The sequence below is a fragment of the Arvicanthis niloticus genome, chromosome 6 (genome assembly GCF_011762505.2).
Source record: "Arvicanthis niloticus isolate mArvNil1 chromosome 6, mArvNil1.pat.X, whole genome shotgun sequence".
In the NCBI taxonomy this organism is placed as follows: Eukaryota; Metazoa; Chordata; class Mammalia; order Rodentia; family Muridae; genus Arvicanthis; species Arvicanthis niloticus.
In genome coordinates, this window is record NC_047663.1 from 23785215 (window position 1) to 23800055 (window position 14841).

The 14841-nt window shown below is 48.9% G+C and overlaps 1 protein-coding gene across 1 annotated transcript; it reads right to left on the reverse strand.

The window, feature by feature from the left end:
* Positions 1 to 1342: 1342 nt before the first annotated feature.
* Gsdma (gasdermin A) lies at positions 1343 to 13875 on the reverse strand. The gene is made up of 12 exons (XM_034506708.2): positions 13776 to 13875; positions 12185 to 12403; positions 11814 to 11994; positions 8769 to 8934; positions 7672 to 7768; positions 7181 to 7228; positions 6825 to 6851; positions 6277 to 6297; positions 5501 to 5655; positions 4963 to 5077; positions 3434 to 3507; positions 1343 to 3218 (listed from the first exon to the last, which is right to left on the reverse strand). The coding sequence occupies exons 2-12, from the start codon at positions 12396 to 12398 to the stop codon at positions 2976 to 2978; spliced, it is 1341 nt and encodes a 446-aa protein (XP_034362599.1). The 5' UTR covers positions 12399 to 12403; positions 13776 to 13875; the 3' UTR covers positions 1343 to 2975.
* Positions 13876 to 14841: the final 966 nt, after the last annotated feature.

Genomic DNA, 14841 nt, shown 5'->3' on the forward strand with positions numbered 1-14841 from the left:
GTTACAGACAGTTATGAGCTGCCATGTGGGTGTTGGGAGTTGACCCTGGGTCTTCTGGAAGAGCAGTCAGTGCTCTTAACCAACGAGCCATCTCTCCAGCCCTGTATATCTTTTAAAAATTACATTTATTTACTTATTTAGTGGGGGGCCACTTTTACCACAATGTACGTGTAGAAGCTGGAGGACAACTTTCAGAAGTTCTCTCTTTCCACCATGTGGGGTCTGGCAATTGAAGTCAGGTCATTAGGCTTGGCAGGAAGGGGCTTTACCTGCTGAGCCACCTTGCTGGTGTTCCTACATGTCTTTTCAATTATTTTTTATTCTACTGTGACAAATACCTCTCTGTGTTAAATAGTCACTTGTCAAACAGAAACATGTGCTCCAGTTTTGGGGCACACACCTGGACCTGTTCATCTGAGTGGTCCTCTCACCCCACCCCTCAGGGCTGGGGGATGGGAAACAAAACTTTTGAATGAACACAGGGATAAACTTAGCACAGCACCCATACGAGACACTGGGGACTGTGGGTGTGTGGGAACGATAAAGGGAGAAAACAGACCAGCTTTGTTATTCATCCTTCCAATCAAAGAAGTTACCCTTCTGGATGGTTGAGATGTTAGATCATCTCTCTATTAAGTTTACACCACAAGGAGACAAGTCAGCAGAGAGCAAGCACTCCAATAGACTGGAAGGTGTCAGAAGATGCTGAGAATGAGGAGGACAGCTAACTATGAAGCTTTTGAGAGCCCATCATGAGTTCTTGCTGTGTGGAGGAACTGACCTGGGCAAAGAGGTGGGTAAGGAGGGGGAGATTCTGACTCCTGGGGCCTGAAGTCTTGGAGATAGATTCTACTCATAAAAAATGGTTTAAGAGAGTGTGTGTGTGTGCGTGTGTGTGTGTGTGTGTGTGTGTGTGTGTGTGTGTGCTGGAGAGATAGCTCAGAGGCTTAGAGGTTCAGAACACTGGCTGCTCTTCCAGGGTTCCTGGATTCGAGCCCAGCACCCCCATGATGGTTCACAGACATCTATACTCCAGTTCTCTCCAGGAATCCAACCGTCTCCTCTGGCCTCTGAGGGTATGAGGCACACAAGAGGTGCACACATACACATGCATGGAAAAGGGAGAAGAGATGGAGATGTTTGAGGGATCATGATGACAGGGTTCTGCTCGCTGCCTAGGCTGATGAATGACTTCAGTCCCTGGATCCTAACAGGATGGGAGGAGAAAACCAATCCTCAAAGGTTGTCCTCTGGCCTGTGACAGCATACCATGGCACACATGCACCCCACCCCATAAATGTAAATAAATAAATAAGAGTGGTAACAGATGTTCAAAGCCAGCTTTAGGCAGAGGGTGATGAGAACCCAGAAGTTTAATGATCTTATAATCTACAGGCCAAGCCTATCCATATTATTGTCTCCCACACCCATCCTGAGTTGAAGGTTGAAAACAAAATGAAAGCAAATATGACTTAACCCAGAGGTTCTCAACCTTCCTAATGCTGTGACCCTTTAATCCGGTTCCTCATGCTGTGATGACCCCCAACCACAGAATTATTTTCATTGTTACTTCATAGCTGCAATTTTGCTCCTGTTATGAGTTGTGATGTAACTATCTGATACGAAGGATATCTGATATGCAACTCCTGTGACCCACAGGTCAAACCACTGATTTAAAGGTTCACGTGTTATTCTTGGGTGCCCCTCCTCCCTCTTTCTCTAAATTTATTTATTTATTTATTTATTTATTATTTATTCATATATATGTATACATATATATGATGAGTACACTGTAGCTGTCTTCAGACACACCAGAAGAGGGCATCAGATCCCATTACAGATGATTGTGAGCCACCATGTGGTTGCTGGGAATTGAACTCAGGACCTCTGGAAGAGCAGTCACTGCTCTTAACCGCTGAGCCATCTCTCCAGCCCTAATTTAATATTTTTTTCAGACAGGATCTCACCTTCATTTTGTACTTAATCCACTTAAAATTGTATTGTTTGTTTTGTGCTTGGGTCATGGTTCTCTAGACCCTCCTTTCCCTCTCCCAAGCCCTCAAGCAGGGCTGGAGAACATGGGCTTTTTGGTGAGGTCACACTGCTTGGATGATCTTCTCAATGTAAAGCAGACATTCTAGCCAGGCGGTGGCCAGCCTGGTCTACAGAGTGAGTTCCAGGACAGCCAGGACTACACAGAGAAACCCTGTCTTGAAAAACCAAAAAAAAAAAAAAAAAAAAAAAAGCAGACATTCTAAACTCTAACCATTTGAGTTCTTGGAGCATTTTCCAGCTAGCCTGAGGAACAGTGTGAGCAGTACCACATCAGTATGGATAATGGATAATGTCTGTTTCTTTACCTGGCACAAATGAGTGATTCCCTTTACAGAAAACAAAACAAAACAACAACAACAAAAAAAAACCAGAAAACGACTTGTCCTAGGATTGACATAATATTTCCCATTCATTCTTGTAAGGCTAATATTTTTTGGAGGCACACATGGGAAGGATTAGACTAGGAAATAAATGTGGTTTTTGTTGTTGTTGTTTTCAAGACAGGGTTGTCTTGTGTAGTCCTGGCTGTCCTGGAACTCACTCTGTAGACCAGGCTGGCCTTGAATTTAAGAGATTCACCTGCTTCTGCCTCACGAGTGCTGGGATTAAAGGCTGCACCACCACCACTACCACCACCCCAGGCCTTTTTCCCCCCTTAATGAAGTGGCTCAAAGTTGAAAGGGTTTGAATGATTCTGTATCTTCAGGATTTAAGCATCAGGAGATGGACTTAGTGGGTACTGAGCTGGAGAACAGAAGGAGATAGATAGATGGTGAGGCAGGAGGAACTTGGTGACCATGGATGAGCTGGCTGGCATTTCAGTTGTCCTCAGCCTGGAGGCTCTTGTAGTGTCTTGGAGGTTACAGATAGAGCGCAGTAAGGCTGGGAAGGCAACAGGGAGGCAGGCAGAGAAGGTGCCATTAGGAATCCTTGCTTAGCAGCTGAAGGAGGGAGAGACCAGCGTAGAGGGCACAGAGGTGGGGGAGAGTGTCTGGATCCCACGTGTACTGCGGGCCAGATCTCTGGACTTCCAGGCCGCTTAGCCCCACCAGTGCTTCCGTTAGGGTCAGTTCCTCCTCTCCCAGGGAGGATAGCAGATCAGGCCACAGGGGGAAAACACCCTCTTTATCTTGCAGGAAGTTCTGCTCCATGGTGCTTTCAACCTGCAAGGGACCAAGGTGACCTGGAAATGAGGAGCTGGGAAGCCTTTCTCTCTCCTACCAGAGGCAGGAGATTACCCTAAGCATCTAGGGAGAGGGGAAGACTTTTCTCTAGGGAAAAGGCTGGGACCTCTGAGCACGGTAGGTCTGCATGTTCCCATCGGTTCTAGCACCCCCCCCCAAACTCCCCTTGGCATCTGTCTTTTTTTTTTTCTCACCAGCTTCAGTTGCACTGGTAGGATCTTTTTCTCCAAGGATTTTACCAGAAGCTTCTGTTGGGCTTCACTTAGTACTGGATGGAAACACAGGGAAAGAAAGAAAAAACAGAACAAAACAGTGTGTTGCTGGTACAGAAGGAACTATAGACTCCAGATAGTGTTAGCACACTCTAATCAATTAATCCATGCATTCACGCATCCATCCATCTGTCCATCCATCCATCCAGACAGCCATCCAGCCATCCCTCCATCTATGCATAGCTGAACATCTGTTCTGTTACACACACCTTTGCTGGCCATTAAATTTAAAAAGTTGTGATCCCTGACTGGGTAAAGTGACACACACCTTTCATCTCAGCATTTGGAGGGCAGAGGTATATGGACCTCCGTGAGTTCGAGGCCAGATTGTTCTACATAATGAGTTCTAGGCCAGCCAGAGCTACATAGTGAGACCTCATCTAAAAAACAATGCCAACCCAAATTCTAATCTTTTGCTGCAGTTTTGGGGAGAAGTCATGTGCTTTCTATTGGTTTTTGAGACAGAATCTCATTCTGTAGCCCAGGGTTAGGTTAGGGACTCTGTACCCAAGGTGGCCTCAGATCTACAGTGGCCTTAATTTCCTGAGTGCTGGGATTACAGACATGAACTACCTACCAGACTGTGATTATCCAGGGGGTTAAGGGAGCCATAGCTGAGGGGTTTCCTTTGGGCTTGGCATTTGACAGAAAGTTTCCCACCTACCCACAATTTTCTCATTTGGAGACAGGTTCTTATTGTGTAGCTCTGGTTGTCCTGGAACTCACTATGTAGACCAGGCTGGCCTTGAACTCCTCCTGCCTCTGTCTCTCCAGTGCCTCAGTATGCCTCGTTTTCCCCCCACTTGTATGTGTGTATATGTTGTGTGTACACATGAATATATACATGTACATGTTCAAGCACACTCAGGTGCATGTCATGATGTGTATATGGAGGGAGAGAACAACTCTCGGGAGTCGGTCCTCCCCAGTGTGGGTCTGGGAATTGACTTCACAAGGTCAGGCTTGGTGGCTGGCACCTTTACGCACTGAGCCATCTTATGATCCTTGAAAAAAGTAGCTAACATCTTGGCTCATGTCCTAAGGACTCAAGAGTTTTTGTTTTTTTAATTGGGAAAAATGTGTCATGTGGAGGGAAGGAGAAAATACAGGTACAATATCAGAAGAGTAGTGATTCTGAAATTAAAGCTAACAGGCGGGCAAGCAATGTGGAAGCGATGGACTTAGCCCCATGCAGAAGGTTTGAAAAAAGTAGCAAAAAATAAAAATAAAAGCGGACAAACTGAAAACAATTTGGTGGTGATTTTTTTTCTCTGTCTCTCAAGTACCAGGTTTGAATTCAGGCCTTGTGTATGTCTGTACACACACACACACACACACACACACACACACATTTCTGTAATATAAGCCACCTGGATCATTCATTTGGGAATTCATTCACAAGATTTACTCTTATAACAGAAAGAAATCCATCCGACTCATTTCTCACTCACCTGTCAGAGCCCCAAGGAAGTAGAGGATGGCGTCCATGGTGTCCTTTGACAGCAGGACATCTTTGGGGAGTGCTTCCAGGGTCACTTCGTGTCCCTTGTCTAGAGCCCCTTCAAGCTGTGAGGGAAACTGGGTGACTAATACTCCCGGTAAAGGTCTACCCTAGCACTTGGCACACAGTAATCTCTGAACCAGGTTGACTCTCTCCCGTTCCCTGTTTCTTGTTCCTGTGGTCAGGTCCTAGAAAGTGGAGGACTCCTTAGGTCCTCCTTGGTAGTAGGCTCCTTGGTCCCTGGGTTTTGAGAGCTGGAAGGTTCAAGCTGTTATCCAGCAGAGGGCGCCACAGGCCTATGGCTACTCTCTGGCCATCAGAGGGCGCGCACCACTTCCGGGGACCCTGTACTGATGCTCTGTTTCAGGGACAAAGGGGCCAATGGTGGCCCAGCATCCGAGGTACACTTAGCCAGCCTTGGGAAGGAGATCTGCTATTTCTTCCACAGCCCCCCTCCACCCCCCACTTACTGTGTCCCGAGCTCTCACCGTCTGCTCAAGGTCCTGGAGCTCTTTCTTCTTCCCTAGGAGATGGCTGAGGGAAGCGAGCAGGGAGCTTCGCCCCACTGGACTCAGCTTCTCCACTTCTTGAGTCTCTCGCTGAACCTCTTCTTTTAATGTCTTGAAGTCTTCGTGCATCTCCCCTAGGGGCACAGTTAATGTGACAGGTGCCCTCTCACCCTGTCCATATCTTCTGTAGGCTTTGTGTCACCTTCCTCAGGACCCAGTGCCCTGCTTCCAGCTTGAATCTGCCTTTTCCTCTTTACCAAGGGGTGCGGTTATGAAGTTATGCTAAAGCCTTGTTATGAAAGATGGAGCAGAGAGGTGGACTAGACCCCCTGCCTTCAACTAACATGACAGTTACCGTCGCCATACCGCCCCCGTATCCCAGGATTCATCCTTTATCAGTGCACAGCTGACTTCCGGTTTCAACTACTTCACCCAAATATTTAGGGGGAGTCTGTTTTCCCTTCTCTTAGGTTTGTGGACAAATGATGGATGGTTTTGACAATTTAATGAAGGGGAGACTGGGACTGTTTCAGAGAATAGTGGGTCTGTATCCAGGGATGGCTGCGAGCTGCAGCCTGTCTGTTTAGCGACCTGAATCCTAAAAAATACGCCTATTCTGCTTTGGTGGGATTGGCTTTCTGGAAATTGCTATAATCCCAGGCCCCAGGGCTCAGCCTTTGCTTTTCTCTTACACTCTAATGCTTCTCCCCATACCTGTGTAGCAAAGTCTTGAAAGAATTCACAAAGCTCCTTACCCACATCAGATGCCTGGATCGCTGAGAAAATAAGAGGCAAATAGACAGGTAAGAACACAATCCTTCAAAATGGCAGCCATCCCTAGGGAGCATGCGAGAGCACTGCCCCTCTAAAATCCCAGCTGTCTTCAGAATCCTCTTGCTCCAGTCCCCGGAGGCAGGCACCGACCAGAAGAACTAATACAGTGTGAAAAGGGCACTTAGGCTGAACTGGTATCACCCAGCAGCTAGGTGACTCAGCACCAGCTGCCCTAATTACTGGCAACAGATACATGCGGAACAGGTTGCAGCTAATGAGGCCGCTGACAACAAAAGTCTGGGGCAGCAGATCTCCTGTGCACCTTGTCTACAGATCTCCCCTTTCTACTGTTTTTATTGGAACTTCTTATTCTTATCCTAACTTCTTATCGTAAGTTCTGCTGTAATTGAGGGATAGCTGTTTGCTAAGATCTGTCCCACTATCTTCCCGGTTGGTGGGTCGGTCCCATGGAGGGAGGAAGTCGAGGATTTTGAACTTAAGAAAGTTGTGAAACAAAGGAAACACTTACGTATGAACTTCCCTTCTCCTGGCTTTCCTGAAAACACAAAAAGAACATCTGTCACGACAAACTCTTTGCTGCCTGTCGCTAAAGCCATTGCCTAGACAGCCACAACTCTGCTGTACAGCTCTAGAACACACCCATCTCCAACTCTGTTTCTGATTGTGGATCGGCCCCTGTCTCTCCGTTCCTTCTGGGAAGTATTTATATCCTATACCTCTATCTGTCTGAGGACCCAGGGAACAGGAGCAGATGCTCTTGGGGGTAGACTGTAGGAACTGCTGCTATTTTAGGGTGGGAGCCTTTACCAGATAACACTGGGGCAGGAGATGTGGGGAGCCTTATGTGGGGAGCCGTGCACCTACCTCCTGGAGGGAAGGTTTGCATGCTGTCATTGCAAATGTGTGGAATGTCTGTAAGGGACAAGAGAAGGCATCAGGTGGTCATTACCATCTTGCCACTTGCCACAAAATGCTCCATCTAATTCTTTACCGAACCTTTACAGTTAGGAGTTATAAGCTCTCACAATACAACGCCCACCCCCAATCACCAAACCAGTGCTGGTGTCAGGATCTGTCTCCTCCTTGGGCTTCCTGAGGTCAGAGGCTGTACTCATTTGGCTTTTGGGTCACTTCCCACAGCTTCCCCCGTGCCCAGAGACACCTGAAACTCAGGTCTCCTTCACCTCTTTTTCTAGAGCAATCTTTGTTCTGTCTCCAGCAATGGGCAGTATAAGATGCTGCCCCCCCCCACCCCCAACTCCCATCCCCTCACATTGCAAGAGAGAACCAGGATGCCAATGCACCGATGCAGGCAACCCTTATCTTGAGGTGAGAACATGCTGGTCTGTGCTCACCCCACTCATCTTTCCCGTTGACCATCAGTTGTCTCACTCGATAGGCCAGGACACAGCCCTTGGGGATGGTTACAGCCTCCTTGTGGTTCACGGATCCCTAGGATTACACAAGGAGAATCTGTGGGTTCTCTGAGGTCCGTTACGAGGAGGGGTGGGGTGCAGGTACAGGGCTAGGTCTGAGAGTCTTTGAGGACACAAGCAGTCGGAAAGCCTTCATTAGGATCTCCAGTCTTTCTTTGTGCTCTGAACTTATGGGCCTTGAAGCCTTCCCATTCATTTCTTTTTTAAAATATTCATTTATTTATTTTATGTATATGAGTACACTGTAGCTTCAGACACACCAGAAGAGGGCATTGGATCCCATTACAGATGGTTGTGAGCCACCATGTGGTTGCTGGGAATTGAACTCAGGACCTCTGGAAGAACAGTCAGTGCTCTTAACCACTGAGCCATCTCTCCAGCCCCCTTCCCATTCATTTCTAGTGATCACCTCCTACCAGCTATGCCTGCTTCTGGATTGGACAGGGGAGGGGAACTGGACAGACCTGCTCTAGTACCTGCCTCTGTATAATCCTGTCCCACATCCAGGTTCCTCCTTCCTTTATACCAGCTGCCCATTCTTATCTCATTCAGGAAGTCTTCCCCTGGCTCTCTCCTGGCTCCCAACCCCATACCATTCCTCTTGAACACACTCACTAGATGTATGTATAGATTATAAGAGACGCACTTATTTCTCCTGGGCTTTAACCGTGTGACTCATCCTTAAGTAAGGACATTCTGAACACAGGAAATTGCCCTCATCCTGGGATCTTACTAGGTAGCCCAAACTGACCTTGAACCTGTGACCCTCCTGCCTTTGCCTTCAGAGTTCTGGGATTACTGGTATGTATCATCATACCAGGCAGGAGTTCTGTCCTTCAGCTTTGGCAGGAGAGCAGGGGAGGAATGAAGACAAATCCTGTAGCACTTAACCTGGTCTATATTGTCTGTGCCATATAGAGACCTGCTCTGCAGGGTACCACTGAGCAAAGGACAGTGTATGTGGTTAAACTCTCTCTGTCTCTGTCTATTTCTATCTGTGTCTGTGTATAGCAAACCTGTAGTCCCAGTGGGGCAAAGAAAGGGAGAGAGAAGCAGCCCTCTGCCTTGCCAGCTCGCTCCAGAGTGACCTCCTGCACGGTTTCTACCACCTCCATCACCACGTACAGGTTCTCCCCGCGTTCCCACATCTCCTTCAGGAACGGGTGATCTGCTGACAGCTTCCTAAGGCAGGAGAAGAGCGAAGACACCACACTCAGCGTTTCCTCACCAGGGCCACCACTTGTGCTTTATATTTTTTGAGACAGGGTCCCACTGTACAGCCTTGGCTGGCCTGTGTAGACCAGGGTGGCCTTGAAGTCACAGAGATCCACCTGCCTTTGCCTACCAAGCATTGGGACTAAAGGTGTGTGCCACTATGTCCCAAAGTGTCTTCTTTTTAATCTGTCAATCCTAGACAGTACGGTGCCAGGGAAGGAATGAGGGCTCAGATCAGGCCACAGTGCAAACTCAGACTTCTGCTTCTTGGCAGGGCAACTGCTTTGAGTCTGAGGTGCCCCATCTATAAAACAGAGATGACGCCAACTACCTCCCAGGGTGCTGAGATAAACTGTACAAACAGCTGGAGGCTCATCACCTGGCCTCTCCACTTCCTCCTCCCTCTTGCTTCCGTATGAAAACATGTCTCTATCCTCACAAAATCTGCTTTTGTTCCTGAATACTCCTTCAAATCACCACCCTACTTCTCTCTTTCACCTACAGGCAAACATCTCAAAGGGTGAACCATACTCACCGTCTGTGTCTTCATCACCCCATCGGAATCTCACTCTGCTGAAATCACAGTGACCCCCCGCCCCCCAAATAAACTGGGTGATCTCCCTAACTGTGGGCCACACTGGATCGTCTGTCCTGTGCCTTCCTGTCTTATCTTGGCTTCCAATTGTATGCTGCTGCGTCTGTTCTTGTCTTTCTGGCTCCTAAGTCACATGCACAACATCTGACTTCTCTTTTCCAGTTGATTTGGAACCTTAATATTTTATGTCCTCTGAGATTTGGTGTTTTGTGTGTGTGTGTGTGTGTGTGTGTGTGTGTACTCACGAGTGTGTGTGTTTGTATGTATGTGGGGGGGGGGTCAGAAGAAAGTATCAGATCCCTTGAAGCTGGAGTTACAGGTGCTTGTGAACTCACTAATGTGTGAGAACTGGGAACTGAACTCAGGTCCTCTACAAAAGCATCAAATGCTCTCAGCCACTAAGCCACCTTTCTCTTTTTCTGCCTCCTTTCTCTGAGTGTTCTCCAACTTCCTCATCCCCTTACCTGATTCCTACCATCTTAGTCTGTATCTTGCTGACCCCCAAGTGTGCATCTTTATCCTGACCTCTCTGAGCTTCCAGCCCCTTTTCCTGCTACCCGTTGAACAGTCTCAGATGGTACTCCAGCTGTGCCACGAAAGGAGCTGACAACCGTCCCCACAGAACTACATCTCGCTGGCCTTCCTGTTTGTCACTTGTTTGGCATCTTTAATGTCTTGTAATGACACAACCTAGGTCACGACGACTTGGAGTCATCTTTAACAAATCTGTCACCCTGCAGTCAGCTGCTAAGTTTAACCCACTTCATCATTCTTAGCAATAAGCCTGGCGCCCACGCTTCCTTGCATCCTGGCCACACCTCCCTGCATCCTGGCCACGCCTCCCAGCTCACGTCCTCGGTTTATTTCTCTGATAGCAGGACAGTGTGTTTCTGTCCGCCTTCCTCTCTCTAATGCACTTCTTCCATCTGGTCAGGGCAGTCACGACACACATCAGAGCAGCATCAGGGAATCGAATCGGGCTCTCCCTGGTGTCCGATAGTTGGACTCCTTGACCTGTTTCTGGTTCCTACCTGCTCTAAGTCCACCCTCCGTCTTTAACCTCCGTCTTTTGCTTCATCCATTTGTCCCCCCCCCCTTCTTTGCATCTGGGCACTGGCTACTTGGTGGTTCCTATTGGTTTCAAGACATCTCAAAACAGACATCTCACCTGTATGTCTCTGTAAAGCCCTTCTCCTTTCCCTGCACGGCCAATTTATACCCATCATTCAAAAGGCTAAATCCAAGACCACTGTAAATCCTCACGCATGAGGATTTGCCTCACATCCCCAGCCAGAAGCCCCCTCCCTTGCTCAAAGTCCAGCTGAGTGCTTGTCATGCTCTTATTGCATTCGGTAGCTACTCTTTGGTACTCTTTTGTTCTTGGTTTTTCAAGACAGAGTTTCTCTGTGTAGCCCTGGCTGTCCAGGAATTCACTCTGTAGACCAGGTTGGCCTTGAACTCAGAGATTCTCCTCCATCTGCCTCCCAAGTGCTGGGATTAAAGGCGTGCACCACCACTGTCCGACTGAATAATTACTCCTGGGAATTAGCTCAGGACCTCTGGAAGAGCAGCCAGTGCTCTTAACCTCTGAGCCATCTCTCCAGCCTCGGATAATTACTCTTCTGCTGTAGTTTTCACCCTCCTACACCTCGAGATTCTTGGATGTAGACATTCTAGGTACAGCAGCACATAGTAGGGTGCTTAACACTCAGTGAGAACTCTGTAAATGTTTACTGGATGACTCATCAAACATTCAAGCCTTTCCTTCCCCCTTCCGGCCCCTCAAGTCCTCACCTGCTTGTGTCAACCACTACTTAATTATTTAAAAGTCAGGTCCCCTGTCAAGCCGGACGCGTGCCAGAGCCATGTATGAACATCGGTTCTGCCACGCCCTTTTCTGCTGGGCCAGTGGTCCCCAGGTCTGTGGATAGAGCCAGTCTGAGGCTTGTTTTATGGGAGCAGAGGGCCGGACACAGTCTCAGTAAGGGACAGTTACTACAAACTTCTGACTTTTCCATTGCATTTCACTGTCTTAGGGTTCACTGTCTTAGGACCTGTCCTCGGTTCCATCTTGCTCTAGCAAAGAAAGCTGAGGTCCCTCACCACCGAGCTCTTTTCCCACCCCCAGGAGAATTCTCTTCAGGGATTGGTAAAGGTCAGGGTGAGGGGCCTACCCTCCACCTGTGACTCAAAGCATCATCTATACACTGCCAAACCCCATCCTGTCAGCCCCTCAGCCCCGTCCTCTCACCTCTCCTTGTGCAGGTTCTCCAGAGCCTTGGGAGCCACGCTGAGTGTCTGCACCTCCAGTGTGCTGCTTCGGGACAGGCCCGCAGTCCCCTTCACCTTCACTGTCTTTGGCATGTCCACATCCCCCTCTACTCGGGCATCCAACATATTCTTAAAGCCAAAGCTCCCACTGTCTGTTGGCTCTGCAGGAGGGAAAAGACAGAAGGAGCTGAGCTGGGAAGCACCCCCACTTGTCAGCATCCCTAGAGAGAACTTTGGGCTTGAGGACACCTAATCACATCAGGGGGAGCTTGAGAATCTTCCTTGTGGGCCAGATGGCTGGCCGTAGGCCTACCGAATCCATCGGAGCCCAACTCTGCTTGAGAGGCTGACCTGAGGGGGAGCTGCCAGGCTCCAGCACATCCAGGAGAGTGTAGTCAGTGCGGACATAGCGGGCTCCCCAGAACAGAGTGCTCTTCCTCTTCCTCAGCACCAGGCAGAAGGGATGGAAGCGTTTGAAGTCTATGAGGCTGTCTAGGGGTGTCAGATCCCCTCGAGGGTTCAGCTGTCTAGCCAGAGACCGGGTGACATTCTCAAACATAGTCATTGTCTCTGTGGAGAAAGAGATGGAGAATGTCAAGGTAGCCGCCGCCGGGGTCGTCAAGACCTGGTAAGGACTTTGTAAAGAGGTTGTCACCAGGCTTCACTCCTAGAGCTGGGGGAGGCAGTTGAATGTTGGATCTGGAAGGAGCCCAAGGAGTCCTTCTTTTGTGATGAACAGTCCCGAGCTCTGGAGTTCACACGGCTGGCACAAGATGCCAGCCCTCCCCTTTGCCAAGAGCTCTTCTTTTCTCATTCCATGTTCATTTCTTCACTGCCACAGAGCCCAGCTGGAATATGTCATCATCAGGGGAAATGAGGCTTCCTCTCACACTAAGGGACAGTTGAAACTAGGACCTGGGGACACTAGGGAAAGGAAGCAACCACCACTGGGCCCAGGAGCCTGGGCAGTCAGAGCTGGGCTTTTCTTGGTGAGGGTATACTTGCTCATACCCTGCACTTCTCTTCCACCCTCCTCCCAACAACATGGCTATATGTGGGCCAGTTCCCCAGGCTCTGTCCTGCTTGCTTCTTTGCTTTTGTTAGTTCTGCTTACAATCTAACCCCTTTCCAATAGAAAGAGTTCATATTTGTCCTGTAAGATGCAACTCAGACCACCTGCTCACCCCTTTACTCCTCCCGGCTTTTTGGTGACTCTGCCTGTATTCCCAAGGCACCTTGTGTATCCACTTCTGAAACACCTGCTAATTCATCTCGTTACCACCAGTTCACCTGACTGCCTCGCCTACTCAACTGTGACTTCCCAGAGGGCAGGAAATGGGCCTTAGTCACCTCTACAGCATCAGCACCAGGCACTGTGTCTGGTAGAAAGAAGGATAGAAAGATTGAATGTGGTCCTGGGAGACATGCTGGGGGGAGAGGGACCAAGAGGATGTGGGACCTGCAAGGACCGGAAGTTTGACATCTTAGGTCTCTGTCTTTGAAGTCGAGGTATCTCACCTGGGCATCCAAGAGACACGCCCAGATTTTCCTGGTGGGTGGGAGAGGTCAGACACATCAGCTAGTCTCCGTGGGCCTTACCCTTCTGTATTACTTTACCGAGGTAGAGAAACAGCAGGTGTGCACATAGATGTATGGGGCCATCCTGACATCTATAATGTGCCTTTTCCTGGAAGGGCTGGGACAGCATATGTCCCTAGAGGGACCAACTGAATGTATCTAGAAGTACCTACCCTTCACCAGACAGGCACTCAAAGGGCTACCTCTCTTCTTTCTAAGGCCTACCATGATTCCTACCCTCAGTGAAATCCAGGGGACTTCATGACCATGATAAAGGATAAGAAATCTCATGCCCCTTTGGTCTCAACCTTTCCCCTAAATCCCCAAAATGTCCCCCTTCCTTCTTAGCTGACATCCATCTTACCAGGGAGGGAATGATGCTGGGTCCTGTTCGGCAGCCAGGTGTGTGGTGAGGAACCAGAGCTTGTTCTGTCTATAGGGTGAGAGAATGACTGACTGTCCCTTACCACAGGACAGGCAGCTTTATGCCTCTGTGGAGGCGGGGATTTAGGCTCCCACAGACCCTGCCTACCTAAATGACCCCACCCCTTTTTGTTCCACTTCCAGGAGAACAGCATCAACCTGTTTGAAGTGTGCCCCGCCTCAGGCGCTGGGCCTTGGCCTCCTAAGAGATGAGGGGGTGGGTAGGGAGATGCCAGGCAGGTGTCTGTGTATCTGGGGCTGAGACAGAAAGAAATGGTGACTGAAAGTTTGCTTGTGGACTTTGGGGAGCAAGGGAGGCAGTGGGAGTTGGCTCTGTGTGTGTTTGTGTGTGTGTTTGTCTCTGTGTGTGTGTTACTCACGCATGCGTGTGAACATGTGCAGGAGTGATACGGGGTGGATCCTGCTCTGGTATCATTATGGCCTATCAGGAAGCACTGAGGCCTTTTGGGGATGATAAGTGATAATCCTGTATGTTCAGGGACTACAGGCAGCAGAGCAGCTCAGAATGTGCCCTTCATCTTTGTGCATCAGCCTGCTGATTCCTACCTCTCTCTATGTGTATTGGCTACGTGTTCGTAGCTTGGTACCAGTGTACACAGAAGTCTAGGGAGGCAGGATAGGGTGAGCTCAGATGGCTTTCGTGACAGAAGTATCTCTGCTTCTCTAAGGATACAGAAGATATGTGCACCCATACAGAGGTGGAGCCCAATGGCGATGACGGACAGCACAGTACACACGCTGTGGATATTCAGCGGTCTCCCTGCAGGTCATCCAGGAACTTCCTTCTTCCTTCCTTCCTTCCTTCCTTCCTTCCTTCCTTCCTTCCTTCCTCTCTCTCTCTCTCTCTCTCTCTCTCTCTCTCTCTCTCTCTCTTTCCTTCCTTCCTTCTTTCCTTTTCTTTCTTTTTCTCTCTTTCTCTCCCTTCTTTCTTTCTTCCTTTCTCTCTTTCCCTTCCTTCCTTCCTCTCTTCCTTCCTCTTTCTTTCT